General features: G+C 39.2%; 1 protein-coding gene across 2 annotated transcripts in view; it reads right to left on the bottom strand.

Annotated features, from left to right (window-relative positions):
• Nucleotides 1–17,887, bottom strand: part of AOAH (acyloxyacyl hydrolase) — a 185,226-nt gene extending 167,339 nt beyond the window's left edge. The window contains exon 1 of one of the 2 annotated variants that reach the window (XM_037837087.1): nucleotides 17,468–17,887. In XM_037837087.1, the coding sequence (XP_037693015.1) occupies nucleotides 17,468–17,570 (103 nt within the window). In that variant the 5' untranslated portion in view covers nucleotides 17,571–17,887. The remainder of the gene's footprint in view (nucleotides 1–17,467) is intronic. The other variant, XM_037837086.1, reaches the window with a different exon arrangement.
• Nucleotides 17,888–18,195: the final 308 nt, after the last annotated feature.

Raw genomic sequence — 18,195 nt, forward strand, 5'->3', positions numbered from 1 at the left:
TTGCTCTGTATTCCCTAAAAGAACTTTGAACCATGTACCCTTACACATTTTAATGGACATTAAAAATCATTAATAGATAAAAGTTTAAATAATTTCAAAGGGTATAATTAGGGACAGATTGTAAATATTAACACTTTTAAATAAAACTGTTATATATTAATTTTGAAATTGTATCCAAAGGAATTCAATACTATAGAGATTTATGCCCACTCTCATCTACTTATAAAATATGTGATCAAATTCTTCTTTTACAGTGAGAAATTTTTTGTTGTTAATTCCTCTCCTTAAAATTGTATTTCAATGAAAATTCCACTTCCCTGAATTCTTCTTGTAGAATAGAATTTTATCTCAATGTAATGTATTTTTATGTTTGAAAATATTTTATCACACTATTATTATATTTCTCAATACTAAAATATGTATTTAAATAAAATTTTAAATTTCCTGTGAATATAATGCTCTAAGTATTAAAATTCCTCTGAATTGAGTTTTCATCATTAGTAAAATGAATTGCTTTAAACAATATACATAATCAATTTTGATAAACAGTTATTAAATTATAAAGATAAAATTTTATTGGAATTACACCTTTTAATGAGATGGTTGGAGCTTTTCAATTAGCGCCTTTATCTGTGGAAGAATGTTACTTATTCATACAAAGTGACAAGGTTCAGCATCAAATCTTTTCTTTTTCATTTTTAAAGTTGCAGACACTGCTGCGTGCCCAATCTGCCAGCAGTAGAGACCAACACTCAGTCCCCAATATGGCACCATTTTCCAAGGTGATCAGCCTGCTACCACTTTAATCATGGAAAGGGCAGCAAGTTTTACTGGAATAGACACATACTGCAGATATGAATTTGCCTTCTTTACATACAGTGCTTCTGCCAAAACTTCCACCCATGGAGTTACCGAATGCCTTATCCACCGTCATGGTATTCTGCACAGCATTGCTTCTGGCAAGGAACCCACTTCACACAAATGAAGTGCAGTAATGGGCACTTGCCTATGAAATTCACTGGTCTTCCCATGTTCCCCATCAACCTGAAGCAGCTGGGTTGATAGAATGGTGGAATGGCCTTTTGAAGACTCAATTATGGCACCAACTAGGTGACAGTACCTTGCAGGGCTGGGGCAGTGTTCTCCAGGAGGCTGCATATACTCTAAACCATCGTCCACACTATGGTCCCATTTCTCCCATAGCCAGGACTCATGAGTCTAGGGATCAAGGGGTGGAAATAGTAGTGGCACCACTCACTATTACCCCTACTGATCCACAAGAAAAATTTTTGCTTCCTGTTCCTGCAATCCTAAGTTCTGCTGGTCTACAAGGCTTAGTTCCAAATGGAGGAGTGCTCCCACCAGGAGACACAACAACGATTCCATTGAACTAGAAGTTAAGACTGCCACCTGGCCACTTTGGTCTCCTCATGCAGCTGAATCAACAGGGAGAAAAGGGAATTACATACTGGCTGAGGTGATTGATCCGGATTATCAAGGAGAAATAGGACTGCTACTACACAGGGGAGGTAAAGAAGTGTTTTATCACTTAGTACTACCATGCCCTGTGAGTGGAAAACTGCAACAACCCAATCTAGGCAGAACTACTAATGGCTCAGAAACTTCAGGAATGAAGGTTTAGTTTACCCCTCCAGGCAAAGAACCACAGCCAGCTGAGATGCTTGCTGGGGGTAAAGGGAATATGAAATGGCTAGTGGAAGAACATAGTTATAAATACAAGCTATGACCATGTGACAGTTACAGAAATGAGGACTGTAATGGTTATGAAAATTTCTTCCTTTTGTTTTTTTTATGAATGTTTGTATATATACCTGAAGCACATATCTTTGCTTCCCTATCTTATCTCCCTATCATATAATAATCATGTAATATAAGTTGTATTAACTTTATGTGGTAGTATTTCAGTTGCAGGATATCAAGTTAAAGAGTGAATATTACCCAAGAACTTGCATCCTCTTCTGGGGAAAGAGTTGGGGCGTTTCCAGTTATATGCAGGAAAGTTGAATCATGTTAGGCAAAAATATGACCACTATTGTTCTTATTTAGTGAGTAAATGTGGTTTAAGGAGATGTATATGGGTGCCAAGTTGCAAAGGGTGAACTCTGATGGTTAAGTTTATGTGTCACCTTGGCTAGGGTATAGTGTCCAGTTATTTGGTCAAGCTAGCACTGGCTTGATCATTACTGTGAGGATATTTCATGGATTTAAATCATCAGTAACTTGATTGCATCTGTGGCTGATTACACCTACAATCAACTGAGAAGATTGCCTTCAGCAATGAGAGAAGTCTCAGCCACAGTCAGAGTGAAGAATTTCCATCTCTACTTCAGCCAGCCAACTTCTCCTGGGAAATTCATCAAAAACCTTCATTGGTGGGTTCCTGCCCTACAGAATCTGGACTTTCCCAGTTGCATGAGTCAATTCCTACAATAAATCTCATAATATTTACATATATATTTCTCTTGCTGGTTCTGTTTCCGTGGAGAGCCCTAATACAAGCACCCACGTCTGTGGAAGAATATTAACTTATTCATATTAAGCAACAAGGCTCAGCATCAGTTCTGTTCCTGTTTTTCATTTTAAAGATCTAAGTGCTGAGAAAACAGGTTCACTTAAGTAAATAGATGGGAATGGAAGGACTTTTGATATAACAATGTCACTCAATTCTTTGAACTCCTTCTAAGTTAAATGCTAAAAATCTTAGAGTGATCTGTCATTGAAAATTATTACCTGACAACTCTATTAAGTCCCCTTCAATTTTGCTGAAAGCAAAGAACTAGAGGATACCTAACTTGAAAAATCATTTGTTACCGAGTCAATGGATTCTTTCACTTTCTCGGTTTCTGGGAAACATACAAAAAGATTCACTGAGGCTTATCTTTTAACTATATCTGTTACTATTTCAGTTAAAACTTGTTAAAATCCTGTATATTTTCAGTAAGAGTTGGGAACAGTATTTCAAATTTCCCAACTCTTACTGAGTATATTTACCTGCACAATATTTTTAATAAAATCCATCTGTTTTAATGCATGCTTCATGTGTATTTTTGTCATATTAGAGCTGCACATTTAGTTCATTCAAATTATGAAAAATCTCTCCTGTATAAATTTAAATGGCAAAGCCAGATCTCTTCATTGTTCAATTCACTTCTATACTGAATTCTGGAATAGATAGAGATAGAGAGATAGAGAATAGGAATATGGATGGATAGATGGATGGATGGATAGATGACCAGCTGGATGGATGGACAGATGGATGGATAGATGGATGGATGGGTAGATGGATGGGTGGATGGATAGGTATTAGAGAGAAAGAGAGAGAGAATCTTGACTATACCCAGTGAATTCATGGAAACATTATTTACACTGTTTATCCATACACCTATTTGCTAGCTTGAAAAGTTTTCACCTGCTAGCAAGTGCTTACTACAGCCAAAGTTCTTACAAATGTTCCATTGAAAGAAAAAAAAAAAACAATGTTTGCTTTCAGATTGTCTACTTAAGAATACCAATTTAGAAATAAAACAAAATAATAAGACAAGACCTAAACTGCATATTTACCTAGATAGTTTTGAAAGGAAATATACCAAAATATCAATAGTGATTATTTGAGTTTTGAGATTACAGTTGGTTTTACTCTTTTTAAAATTACTCTTCTGTATTTCCCATAATACCTATGAAGACCATGCTTTCATATATCATCAGAGAAAAAACAATAAATTGTATTTTATCACACAATTTCTTACTGGATCAGTTAAGAAATCCAGTAATTTCTTAACTGGATTATATAGTTAATAACTGCCTTCTACCTAAATAAGTTTTAGGAAAACAAAAAATGACATTTCTAGAACAGCTCCTTTGTTTCAAGTTCTTTTCTAGGTGTTTCTACAAACTTGATCTTGTTTAATTCCCAAAACACCTTCATGAATTGGTACAGCCCATTTTACAAATGAGAAATATGAGGCTCACAGAGGTGAAAGCATATACCTAAAGCCTTTCAGATAAGAAGTGGCTAAACAATGATTCAAATCCAAGTCCATCTTACCTTGAAATCCATATGCTTCTAATTGCCACATTGCAGCTTTTAAGGCACTTTATTTTGAAAGTGAAACTTACCGGATTCTGGGAAGATGGCGGCATAGAAAGAAGTGGAAGACTTAGTCTCCCCCAGAACAATTCATAAATGAACAAAAAACCAGTAAATAACTGGGAATGGCAGTGGGGAGACAAATGTGACTGTACACTCAACATCACTGACATGAATTGGGAGGAATGCCCGAGATCACAGCATAAAATCTGTAAGTAAAATTGCAGACCCGCTCTGAGAGCCGAGAACCTAGAGCCGGGAGCCCCCCCCTCACGGAAGCCGCGCCGTGCACTTCCTCAGCCCAGCTCCAAGTGAGGTTTTAATAATAACTGCTCAATACAGACAGCGAATCCTCAACAAGCAGACAGAGGCTTTTGGTGATGGCTGACCTTGGGAGAATCAGGGGAAATATTCTGTCTCTCGCTCTCTCTCTGTGGAGAAAACCTCAGCTGCTCTCAGCCCACAAAGCATTGCAGTAAAGACAGCCTCACACATTCTGCAATCTGAAACGAGTTGAGAGCCCCGCGGCACAGCCCAGCGGCCCAGGGCTTCCCTAGAGGGATGGCGCACACTGATGACGTAACACGGCATCCCCCTTGGCTGAGGGAGGATTGCGGCTGGGAGGGGGGATCCGCTCGGAGAACCCAGGGGCGCTACGCCAAGTCTGGTGGTTTAGGGGACATGGAGAGAGAGCTGCCCTTCCTCCCTGGCCACCCATGCGCGCACCCCACATTCAGGGCAGGCGACTCCGGCGGCGCGCCCAGGCTGAGCTCTCCAACTGAACACACAAGAATCATTTCCCCTCACTACGCGAGAACTGACAGGTGGCTCACAGACGCCATGTGCTGGTTACTTAGAGAAAGTGTACGTCACCAAACTGTATCTCTGAAAAACTAGATCAATATCCCTTTTTTTTGATACAACTTGAAAGAACCCTATCAAGCAAAACAAATGCCAAGAGGCCAAAAACAACAGAAAATCTTAATGCATATGATAAAACCAGATGATATTTAGAATCCAGCTCCAAACACACAAATCAAGATTTCGGAAGAAATGTTATTCCTCGCAAATTTAATTAAAGAACTACAATCAAAGAACGAAAACATGGCAAAGGATTTAAAGGACATCAAGAGGACCATGGCCCAGGATATAAGCACCATAAAAAAGACCCTAGAAGAGCATAAAGAAGACATTGCAAGACTAAATAAAAAAATAGAAGATCTTATGGAAATAAAAGAAACTGTTGGCGAAATTAAAAAGACTCTGGATATTCACAATACAAGACTAGAGGAAGCTGAACAACATCTCAGTGTCCTAGAAATCCACAGAACAGAAAATGAAAGAACAAAAGAAAGAATGGAGAAAAAAAATTGAAAAAATCGCAATGGATCTCAGGGATATGATAGATAAAATAAAACGTCCAAACTTAAGACTCATTGGTGTCCCAGAAGGGGAAGAGAAGGGTAAAGGTCTAGAAAGAGGATTCAAAGAAATTGTTGGGGAAAACTTCCCCAACCTTCTACACAATATAAACACACAAAGCATAAATGCCCAGCGAACTCCAAATAGAATAAATCCAAATAAACTCACCCCAAGACATATTGTGATCAGACTCTCAAATACTGAAGAGAAGGAGCAAGTTCTGAAAGCAGCAAGACAAAAGCAATTCACCACATACAAAGGAAACAATATAAGACTAAGTAGTGACTACTCAGTGGCCACCATGGAGGCGAGAAGGCAGTGGCATGACATATTTAAAATTCTGAGAGAGAAAAATTTCCAGCCAAGAATACTTTATCCAGCAAAACTCTCCTTCAAATTTGAGGGAGAGCTTAAATTTTTCACAGACAAACAAATGCTGAGAGACTTTGCCAATAAAAGACCTGCCCTACTTCAGATTCTAAAGGAAGCCCTACCAACAGAGAGACAAAGAAAGGAGAAAGAGATATAGAGAATTTTAACAGACATATATAGTACCTTACATCCCAAATCACCAGCACACTCATTTTTCTCTAGTGATTACAGATCTTTCTCCAGAAGGGACCATAAGCTGGGACATAAAACAAGCCTCAAGAAATTAAAAAAAAAAAAATTGAATATACTCAAAGAACATTCTCCAAACACAATGGAATACAAATAGAAGTCAATAATTTTTGAACTATAACTCCACTATTTACTTCCTACTTGATAAAAAAATACACAAACTCTAAGGACAAATCAGTGGTTTTGAACTCAATGTAAAATATGTAATTTTAGACAACTATATAAAGGTGGGGGAATGGAGGAGTATAGGAACATAGTTTATGTGCCCTATTGAAGTGAAGGAGGTATCAAAGAAAAACAAGATTGATAGGGATTTAAGAGGTTAATTTTAAGCCCCACAGTAAACACAAAGAAATTATCAGAGAATATAACCATAGAGATGAAATTAGAGTTTGGTTTAAGAGAAATGGGGGAAGGGGCAATGGGAAGTTAAGAAAGGAGTGTAGGGTTGCTGTTTGAGGTGAAGGGAAATTTCTAGCAATGAATGGTGGGAAAGAGCATAACATCATTCTAAATGTGATTAATCCCACTAATGGAAGGCTAGGGAGGGGGTGGAATGGGAAGATTTAGGCTGTATATATGTTTCCACAATTGAAAAAAGGAAAGAAAAAAAAAAAAAGACAGTCTAACTAGACGACAATTGAATGCTAAGGATGAACTTGGATGGGATTGGAGGGTGGAGGACAGGTGGCTCGAAAGGACACAGTTGAGACATAAGGAAAAGGAAATATAGAATGTAAGTATTGTATCATTGTTGAATCTCTTATACTTCTTAGCTGTGCTTAATGGAATTACATAAAACAATGTTCTTGTTCATGGGAAGTACATACGTGAATTATAGTGTATGTTCAAGGATGTGTGCAGCTAACTCTCATATGTTCAGAAGACAGAGAAATATAGGATGGGTGAAAGATAGGGAGGGAGGGAAAGAAATAGTGATGTGACAGCATGTTAAAGTTGGTGGATTGAGCTATTGGGGGAGGGGGGTCAGGGTATGATGAAATTCTGTGTATGGAGCTAGTATTGTTTTTGCAACTATTCATGTAACTTTGAATTTATTTCAAAATAAAATAAAATAACATAAAATAAAATAAAATAAAATAAAAAAAGAAAGTGAAACTTACCGATCATGTTAGTTAAAGGAATCACTGCTATAATAAATCTGTAAGATTTGCAAATATTATCCCCCAGTCTGTAGCTAGTCTTTTCATTTTCTGATGATGTTTTCTGAAAAGCAAAGTTGTTTACATTTGATGAAGTACAATTTATCAATTTTCTTTTACAGTTAGTGCCTTTGATATCCATATCTAAGAATCTTTGCCTAATCCTAAGGCCAAAAAAGATTTTCTCCTATGTTTTCTTCTAGAAGTTTTATAGCTTTAGCTTGTATATTTATATCTGTGATCCATTCTGAGTTCATTATTGTGTATAGTCTGAAGTATGGGTGTAACTTCTTTTTTTTTTTTTCTTGCATATGGAGATCCCATTGTTATAGTATCATTTGGTGAAAAGAATATCCTGTACCCACTCAATTACCTTGACATCCTTGTTGAAAATAAATTGCCCATAAATGTAAGAGTTTATTCTAGACTTTGTATTTTGTTTTTGTTTATCTATATCTATCCTTACAACAACACCACACTATTTTAGTTAAGGTAGTATTTAGTTACAGTAAGCATAACCTACTCTAGTAAGTTTTAAAATCAGGTTGTATAAGTTCTCCAATATTGTGTTTTTCAAAATTGATTACACTTTTCTGAAGTTTTTGCATTTCCCTATAAATTTTGGGATAAGTTTACCAATTTTTACAAAAAAGCTTGCTGGAATTTTAATTGGAATTGTGTTTATAGCTCAATTTGGGAGTACTGCCATCTTAACAATACTGCTTCTTCCAATCCATGAACGTGATATATTTCTCCATTTATTTAAAATTTTTTTTAATTTGTCTCAGCAATGTTTTGTAGTTTTCAGTACACAGTTACTCTATTTCTTCTGTTAAATTCATTCCTAAGTAGTTTAGAGCCATTGAAATTGAATTGGTTTCTTAATTTTATTTTCATTGTCCATTACTAGTGTATAAAGTAGAGTAGATTTTTAAGTTTTTTCTTGTATCCTGCAGCTTTGTTGAATTTGCTTATTAGACTTAAAAGATTTTTTTGTGGATTCTTTAGGATTTGCTATGTATAAGGTCATATCATCTGCAAACAGAGATCATTTTACTTCTTTCTTACAAATTTGGATGCCTTTTATTTTCTTTTCTTGCCATATTGCTCTGGTTGGAACTTCCAGTACAATGTTGAATAGAAGTGGTGAAAGCAGGCATCTTTGCCAAGTTTCTGATCTTAGGAGGAAAGAAAGCTATGTCTTTCCACCATTAAGTATATTGTTAGCTGTGGCTTTTCCTTAAATGTCCTTTATCCATGTTGAGGACGTTCTCTTCTAGTCCTGGTTCGTTGAATAAGTTTCTTCTGCCAATTCAAATCGTCTATTGAACCCATCTAATACATTTTTCAATTAGAGTATTGTATTTCTCAAGTCTTGCATTTCCATTTGGTTCTTTATCATTTTTATATCTCTATTGAATTTCTCTATGTGCTGAATAATTGTCATAATATTTTCTTTTAATTATTTTACTGTGGTTTTCTTTAATTCTTTGGATATATTTATAATAGCACTGTGAAGTCTTTGTCCGCTAACTCCATTCAAAGTTAGTTTCTATTGACTACGTTTTTCTGAGTATGGGTTTCTCTTTTCTGTTTCTTTGCATGTTGAGTAATTTTTTTTTATTGAAAACTGGACCTTTTGGATATATAATAACAAAATTCAAAAATTCTATTTTATTTTTCTGAGGGCTGTTGGATTTTATTTTCCTGCAACTTGCCTAGACTTAAACTGCAGAATCTGTCTTCCTCATAGTGTTCAGCCACTGATGTGTCTGCTCAGATTTTCTAGTCTAATTTTTATTTCTTAGCCTGGCTTTCTAAGGGTAGCCCCTGTGTCTACACAGCTTAAGGCTACCCAATGATTTGGGCTTAGGTTGTGCTGAAATACATTAAGTTCATGAGGCTTCCAACCTCTGTTGATGGATCCATGTGTGGGTTAGGAAATGCCAGTCAAAGGTTGCAGCCAGTTTTTACAACTTCTTTGACTTTTGCTTTTCACTGGACTCTTTCCTGTCTCCCTCCCACATGCATAGTTTCTCAATTAATCAGGGATGTGTGAAGAGCTTATCTCAGCCCTTCTATGATGCTCTAATTTCCAGGATCTCTCTGTTGAATTTCTGGCTAATGGACCAACCATTGCTGCACCAGGTACCAAATCTTTGGGCTTGTCAGGCTGCATAGTAACCTTGTTCCCCCCACATTGAGTCCGTTACTTTTAGCCAGCAAGGCCATGGATTTTTGCACCCCGATTTAATCAAGTCTATCCCATTAGCAGTAAAGCTGCTGGTTTTTGAAACAAGTTTCTCAGTAACCAAGTTGAGGTTTAGGGTAGATTGGAATAGCTCCAGGCAAGAAGCCACAGCTTCCCACTGTTATTGCCTGAAGTTCTAGCAGTTTCTCAAGAATAAATGTTTCTCAATTCATTGTCTACTTTTGGTTGATTTCCAGTACCCTGAAATAGTTGCTTGTGACATTTTTTCCAGTTTTAAACTTGGTCTTTTGCAGAGAGGAATTGCCAGCCCCATCATGCCATTATTATCGGAATTCCTTCTTGTACCGGTTTTTATTTGAAAAGGCTTGGGGATTTTAGGTTTAATAAAATAAAGCACAAGCTAATCTGCTCTAATTTGCATTTTAATTTTGTTAAATTGTGGGAGTCATATTTTAACAGATGGATTTTGTCCAAAGAAAAGTTTAGACAGGGATTTGTCTTCTTTACCAGCATTGAAAAACAACTAGTGTATGATGGAAAGGGCTTGGTGTTGGAGAGATTTATTTTTCTTTCCATATTCCCAGTAAAGTCCATGAAGAAAAGCTCACATATCAAAAAATAAAAATACAAACAATCAAAAACCTGTTTAATCTGCCACTTACTCTTCATCTATTAATTTCCATTATATATCCATGCTTATTTGATGAGCAGCTTTGCAGCTAAGCCACATAAATCCTCTTTTGTGATATTATTTAGGTATTTAGTTTTAAGGGTTTTTTTTTTCTCTTTTCCTATGTATGCTAGGCAGAATTATATTTCTGCCTCTAAGGTATATACTTGCCTTGTTTAATCCTCTCCCCTGAGTGAGGGCAGAATGTATAAATATGATTAGATATCACTTCCATGATTATGTTATGACTATGCCTTATTATAATTTCCATAATCTCATCTAGAAAATGGGGAAAATTCAGAAAAGCACATAAAAGAAAATACAGATAATTTATAATCTCACCACAGAGATAACCATATAATTGCTGTTAACATTTTGGTGTTCATCCTACCTAGGAAGCTATAGCTAACAAATAGAGACATGTACACATTATAACTTACGGGAGATTTTACTCTGCTTAATGCTTCTCCTTTTTCTTCCTTTTTTTTTTTATTTTTCTGTTTCCCATAGCTCATTTAAACTATAATTCAATTCGCCAAAAAGAAAAAAAAATCACTTTCTTCCTGAAGAAAAGTGTACTGTCAATTTGAATTCTTTTGGTTTTGTTTCTTGGTGACCTTTCCCCAAAGTTGTGGGACCTCTCTCTCCCCATAGTGTGTTTGTGGACTTTCTCTTCAGGGTTATGACCCTAGAACAATCCAAGAAATATAAGGCTAACACGGGGTGGAGAGAAAGTTCAGATGATCTGTCTAAATGACCTATCATTTGTGCTAAGGTTGGGGTTAAATTCAATGATGGTTTAAAAAGATCAGTGCAGGAGCATAAGAAGAGGGGAAAGTATAAAGGGACTCGGCATGGTAAGGGGCAAAGGGCAGAGGGCTACAGGGGCCCGGGAACCAGCGGGCAGCTGGGCTGGCGCTTGGTCTCGGAAGCTCTGCAGCGCCTGAGAGCGGAGGTGGGCGGGCCGGGCAGGAGGAGGGGCCATGAGCAAGGCTCCGCCCACAGGGGAGCGGGAGCCACGCCCGCTGTGACCCTCACCCTCAGCTGCCCAGTGTCAGACGCTCCGGGAGTGGAGATCAACCCTCCGAGAGCAGGAAAGGAAAAGGGGAACTCAGTTTCTCCAAGGAGACTAAGTTTAAACACTAAGTGGCAAATGGCCAGATGAAATGTTTTCTGCTATCCTCAGGAATGGCAACTTATGAACGAATGTTCCCTTGTAGATACATAGAGAAAGTGAAATTTCTGTACATATAAATTGTGATGATGAATTTTAAATCTACACCACTGGCTCTGTCTAAACCTTTCCTATTTCTGTTAGTGACTTGTTCATTTTACCATTTACTGTGTGAATGATACCATTTCTGTCCCTTTATCATTTAAGTCATAAAGTCCTCTCTGACCACCTGGTGTGGGCTGTGTGGGTGGGGAGAGGTTATAACCTGACTTTGAAGGCATTTTATATATTTGACTGAACATGAATGAGGGGGAAAAGGTTTTGTTATATTTCTTTTTATTTTTTTTTTAACTTTTAGAAGGCTCCCTGAGCACCAAATAGCACTTTAAAAATATCCCACCATTTCAGTGAATTATTTTAAATGTCAATGACTTAGAAAAAGAAACATAAGGATTACTTTCCCCCTTAATCACCCATATAAAGAAAATGGTGTTCTGCAAAAATGAACATGGCTTATTATAGATTCCCTAACATTGGCAGAAAGAAGCACTGCCTGTTTAAGCACAGTAGTATCAGCATTTGCTTAGTGATCACATACCATGTATAGCTCACAAATTGTGGCAAATTGGGAAGGCAGACATGGGCGCTTTGCACAGCTTAGATTTTGGAATACAGTCAAGACCATGCCCTCCAGGCCTCCTGGTTCCCTACTTCAAAGGGTCCTCATTGGGACTGGAGATGTGGTTGGTTGTTTATGATGGGGATGTTGACTTGACAGCTCAGTAACTTCTGTGTTGGGACATTTTCCAGTATTTATCCAGCCCATGACAATCCCTCCTCTTGTGAGAGCTCTCCCCACCGCCCCTGACCACCCTGAAAATCCTCAGTTTGAAGGGTCACAAGTATGAACTTTGGCAGCTATGTCTGTGCCGTGAGCTCTCTTTGCTCCCACCTACCTCTTGCCCGGAGATCTAGGGAGGAACACAGCCCTGACTCTCTCTGCTGGGGACTTAGAATTGGCAACCAGAGAGAGAGTCTGTCTCTGTATGTGTTAGAGCTATTGTAAACTCAGGACTGTAGGGGCCATAGTCAGTAGAGGGCCGAGAACAGCAAAATTAGGTGGTCTGTAGGGACAGAGAGGGAAGCTGCACAGAGAAGTCAGGAGAGAATTTCCTGGAAGCCATTATTTCTGGACTCTTGGCTCTTTTCTAAGGCTTGGCCATGTTTTTCTGCCTATGGATTCCAAAATTCATTCTTGGAATTCTCATGAGAAAATTTCCTGCTTCTGTGCTTATCCTAGCTCAAGCTGATTCCTGTTACTTAAAACCCCATGAGATAAAATAAGGGAATAGGGATAAGACAATAGGAAAACAATAATAGCAATGACAATTTAAAAAATGGGTACTAGATATGATGCTCAAAGTGCAAGAGACAAAAGACAAAAATAGATAAATTGGACTTCATCAAAATGAAAAACTTCTGTGCTTCAACAGAGTCCACCAAAAAAGTGAAAAAAACAACCCACCGAATGGGAGGAAAAATTTGCAAATCATAGACCTGGTAAGGGGCTTATATCTAGAATATATAAAGAACTCATACAATTCAATATTAAAGAGACAAATAGCCTAATTTAAAAATAGGCAAAGGTTTAGAATGGACATTTCTCCAAAGGAGTTATACAAATAGCCAACAAGCACATGAAAAGAGGCTCAACATCATTGACATTAGGGAAATGTGAATCAAAACCACAGTGAGATACCACTTCATACCCACCAGGATGACTGTAAGAAAAATGATGGATAATAACGTGTATTATGTGGAGAAATTGGAAACTTTGTACATTGATATGGGAATGTAAAATAGTGCCACCTCTTTGGAGAGCAGTTTGAAGCCTTCTCAATCTGTTACCCAGCAATTCCACTTCCAGTTATATACCCAAGAGAACAGAAAAGATATGTCCACACAAAAACTTGTACATGAATATTCATGGCAGCACTATTCATAATAGCCAAAAAATGGATACAACCAAAGTGTCCATCAACTGATGAATGATAAATAAAGTGTGGTACATGCATACAATGGAATATTATTCAGCCATTAAAAAGGAATGAAGTTCTAATACATGCGGCAGCATGGATGAATCTTGGGAACATTATGCCAAGTGAAAGCGTCCAGTCACAAAAGGTCACATAGTATATGGTTCTGTCTATATGAAATGTCCAGAATAGGTAAATCCAAAGAGACAGAAAGTAGATTAGTGGTTACCAAGAGCTGCAGAAAAGAAGAAATGGCAAGTGGCTGCTAATGGATATGAGATTTTTTTCTGGGGGTGAAGAAAGTTTTGTAATTAGATATTGGTTATCAATGCTGAACTCAGTGAATATACTAAAATCCACTGAATTTTACACTTTAAAAGGGTGAACTTTATGGATGTGACTGTTTAAGGGTTCCGGAGAAGTGTGGTATTATCAAGTATACTAAGTACTCAGTTAATCATTCATTTTAGAGGACTGTAATCTTTACAAGGATTTGGACGCTTGTTTCTCTCTAACCTGGACAGTGAATTTCCTGATGGCAGAGAGACTGTTGTCACTCGTCTTCATATCCATGGCTCAGCACACAGGGCCTGGCACCTGGGGCCATTCGTGTGGGGAGCCAACATGTGGGAATATTTGGGGAGGGGCCTTCTGCTGGGGAATTTGAAAGCCTATAATCCTGCCTTCCATGGGAAAGTTGTTAGGATGTTGTGGTAGATTGGATTATGTACTCCAGTTTAGACATCTTCTTAATCTTACTCCACACCCCTTTAGTTGTGAACCATTGTAAGCACGATTTCTTGAAGACGTTAGTTTCAGGTGAGGTGTGGCCCAGCTGAATGAGGGAGAGCCTTAACCCAGATCACTGGAGGCCTTTTAAAGAGAACCTGGAAGTCACAAAAGCCAGAAAGGAGAGGACAGCGCCATGTGACAAGAGACAGAAAAACAAGCCAAGGAACCCCAAGGATTGCTTGCAGCCCCACTAGAACGCTGCAGTCTCGGGGAGAAAGCAAGCCTTGCCAATAATTTGATTTTGAACTTCTAGCCTCAAAACCATGAGCTGGTAAATTTCCATTGTTTAAACCAACCCATTTGTGACAACAGCACTAGCAAGCCAAGACAGTTTCTAAAAACAAATATAGACATAGCAGAAGACCAACCAAAAATTCAACAGTTCCATCTCTTCTCCCACCTGCTCCATGAAGCTCTTCCTCTTACCCACCAGCTGTGAGTGAGCTTTCCTTACTACTCCTTAAGACACTTTCTGCATTCTGCCCTGGACAGAAGAGCAGCTTCTGAGTCCACCTCAGGAGACGCTCACTTCCCAGCTTCCAGGAGTGTTGGTGCAGATGCCTCACATCTGAGTTTCTCTCCAGGCATTGCCTTTCCCTGCAGGGGAACTGTCTCAGTCAAAGTTACAGTTCTTCCCAGGGCAATGACAGTTCAGTGTGTGTGTGTGTGTGGGGGGGGGGTGTTCCAAAGCCTGGACCCACTTTGGGACAACTCTGAAGGGCCATGTTCTCTCCACAGCTCTTCATGGGCTCAACTGAGGCCTGTTCTTGTGCCTGCCTCACAGCCCAACATCTCCTTTTGCCCACTCCTGCTTCCTTCACTCTCTCAGAGGCCTTTTTTCCTAGAGCACTCTTCAATAAAGTCCCCACACACAAATTTCTGAGCCTGTTCCCCCAAGGAACCCACCTAAAACAGTAAGACATGAGTTTGGACATCCTTCAGCACCTGGCTCAGCTCATAGGCAATGCTCAGTAAATGTTAATCAAATGAATGTATCCCTCTTACACATCCCTCTCTTGTCTGATGGCACAGGTGAGTTGTCACCTAGGCAGTTAACCAGGAAGAGTGAGTTGGTGGGGAAATGGAGTCTACATCATCATTAAACCTAATCAGCATCAGCCTCCCCAAGCTCTTGATCTTGGAGCTATGGGGTATATGCATGGACAACCAATCTGAAGCCCTGTGGCAGATAAAGATGGCTCCCCATCAAAAGAGGGATCTATGACCCCTCCTCTTGAGTCTGGGTGGTGGGACTTGTAACTGCTTCAACCAATAGAAGATGGCAGAAGGGATGCTGTACCAGTTTCCAGACCCAGACTTGAGAGACTAGAGCTCGACTTTCCTGTCTTTTGGAAGTCTCTCTTTGGGACCCCTGAGGCACCATGTGAGAAGGCCTGCTACCCTGAGACTACCATGCTGGAAGAGGCCACGTGTAGATGTTCTGATGGACATTTCCAGTTGAGCCAACCTTCTGGCTCTCCCCCTCCCCCAGCATGGCAAACATGTGAGTGAAGCTGTCTTGTACCCTTCCAGATTCAACAGTCCATCTTTTGAATACCACCTGGTGACCTCAGTCTGTCCTCCATGGAGCAGAAAAATCACCAGCTGAGCCCTGAACAAATTCTTGACCCATACAGTCATGAGAGATATATAACAACATGGCTATCATTTTAATTTGTTAAGCAGCAATAGATAACCAGAACCACTACCATCCTTGAATCCCCTCAACACCTCCTTCTAACTCTCTATTGTCTTGTTGGGAAAGGAGCAGGGAAGGGAATGAGTATCTCATGTCCATTTTGCTGAGCTGCAGGCCTGAGTATTTTGGGTCAGACAACTTGCCTAAATCCAAACATATTAAATTAATTTGCAACCAGCCTAGAAGTAGAACTGATTTCACTTGAGTCTTTCTTAGTGCATTTCATTACACAGGTTTTAGATTTTTGTTGGGGGAGAATGAAATGGTAGTAAATAATTATTTGAGGGGAGCAAATTCTGGGTGAGTGTGACCTCCCAGTCGTGATTACAGGAAGGTCACAGATCTTTGCTTTCAGGCTTCTGCATAATAGATTCCCAAGGAATCTCAGTCTTAAGATTTTAACTTAAAGGGGACTTTGGAACTGGAGGTGTGTTCCCTAACATGTATAACCTTGTGCATTCGTGGTTTTTCAGGCAAGTCCTGACTTCAGATATTTTTCTGCATTGTTTCCAAAAATAATTCTTCAGTGTCAGAATTTGTGTCCAGATTCACCCCTAGGGTTCTTTCTTGGCTTCTTAAGCCAGGATTCTATTTTGAGGTCTGCTCATTGAACAATCACTGTTCAGTTCTAAGAATCTCTTTGGCTCTATGGACAGATCCATCTAAATGTCTGCACTGTTCTGGAAGCTCCTGGTACAATATGAATACCAAAGGTGTTACCCCACTTCCTACTCCCCTCGAAACAAACAAACAAAACTTGTAAATAAAACACTTCAATAAAAGATAAGTCAGTGGTTTGAATTTCGGTTAGCGTTTAGTTTCTAGGTGTCTTGTCCTGTGATTGCCAAGGGAAAGAAGAAAGCTAAGATTGTTGAGTCCTTACTATGTGAAAATACCATAAATTTACATGGGTGATCTCAATTAATTCTCACAGCATATCTATGAGGTGGATATTATTAGTCCCAGATCATCAATAAGGATACAGAGGACTGGGGAGGACTAAGTCACTTACTCAAGTTTTCTAGCCAACAAGGGGTGGGGTGGAGTGGAGGGAGGGGTGAGTGATGATTCAAGTTCAGGTGTGTCTGTCTGAGGTCAAAGCCCGTGTTCTTACTACTGTGTAAGCCTGCCTACTGTCTTTCTGGAATGGGCATTTACATTTGCCTATCCAAGAGAAATAGATTCCAGTCACCGATGAGGTAGAAGACATTAATTTTTTTTTTTATTGTGGTGATACATATACAACATAAAATTTCCCATTTTAACCACTTTCAAGCATACAATTGAGGGTTGTTAATTACATTCACAATGTAGGACTACCATCAGAAGTGGAAGATTTTTCTGGCTAATTCAAACTAGCAACTGTAGTGTGCACTTCTACACACATATACAGTGTAGATAGTGTTAAATACTCACTCCAAGGCTCAAATTCTTTGTCTGTAGATGAGGTTATTGGACCCTGGCTTGCAATCTTAACAGCTATTGAGGTCATTAAATAGGCAAATTATTACGCAAAGTATTGGACCCCGATGTTAAGTCCACATAAAAAATTCACAAAATCTTTACCTACCTACACAGGTGTGGCCTCTGGAGACTTCATGGGCTGGAGAGCCCGGGGTGAGAAGTGGCAGGAGGAATTGCAGAGCTAGGAGGATTTTCCAGGCAGCCTTCATCTCGGAGCTGGCCACTGAAGGGTGCTCCCCGCTAAGGGATGCTGGAACTGAGCCCACAGAATCCGTCTGTCCGTCTCCTCTCCCCTTCCTCTTTCACTTCTACACACTCCCTGCACGCTATCCCACTCACATCTGTCAATAAGTGTGATGGGAACAGAGACACACACAGATCTTCACTCTTCCACCCCTCATTATTGCTGGAACTTCAGAAAGGGCCACACAAGCCTGGGACTGGGAAGAGCTGGAGGGAGTCCCTGGCACACCGTTCTTCTGAGCTAAAAGCCACAGGAAAAGGAAAAACCCAAGTCACAGCAGGGGCAGCGGCAGGCACATATGTGCTCCCTGCTGAAGTCAGTGCCGAGGACCTCATGAACCCCACGGCTTGCCGGAATCATCTGTGGTTAAGGGGCCCTTCCCCTTTCATTCTTGCAAAACTAATCTAAAGCCAAGCTAAAACTGAAGGAAAAAAAAAAAAGAAAACACCTCTAAACTGCAAACACAATCCTTTAGCGGTCTTATCAGCAGCTTCCACATATTTTAGAAATTGCAATTCATTATGTATAGAAGTCCTTTAGTTCTATTATATATAGTGAGGTTGGGTTCTTTGTTTTATTGTTGTTAAAGA

Source organism: Choloepus didactylus, chromosome 5 (assembly GCF_015220235.1).
Source record: "Choloepus didactylus isolate mChoDid1 chromosome 5, mChoDid1.pri, whole genome shotgun sequence".
Classification (NCBI taxonomy): domain Eukaryota; kingdom Metazoa; phylum Chordata; class Mammalia; order Pilosa; family Megalonychidae; genus Choloepus; species Choloepus didactylus.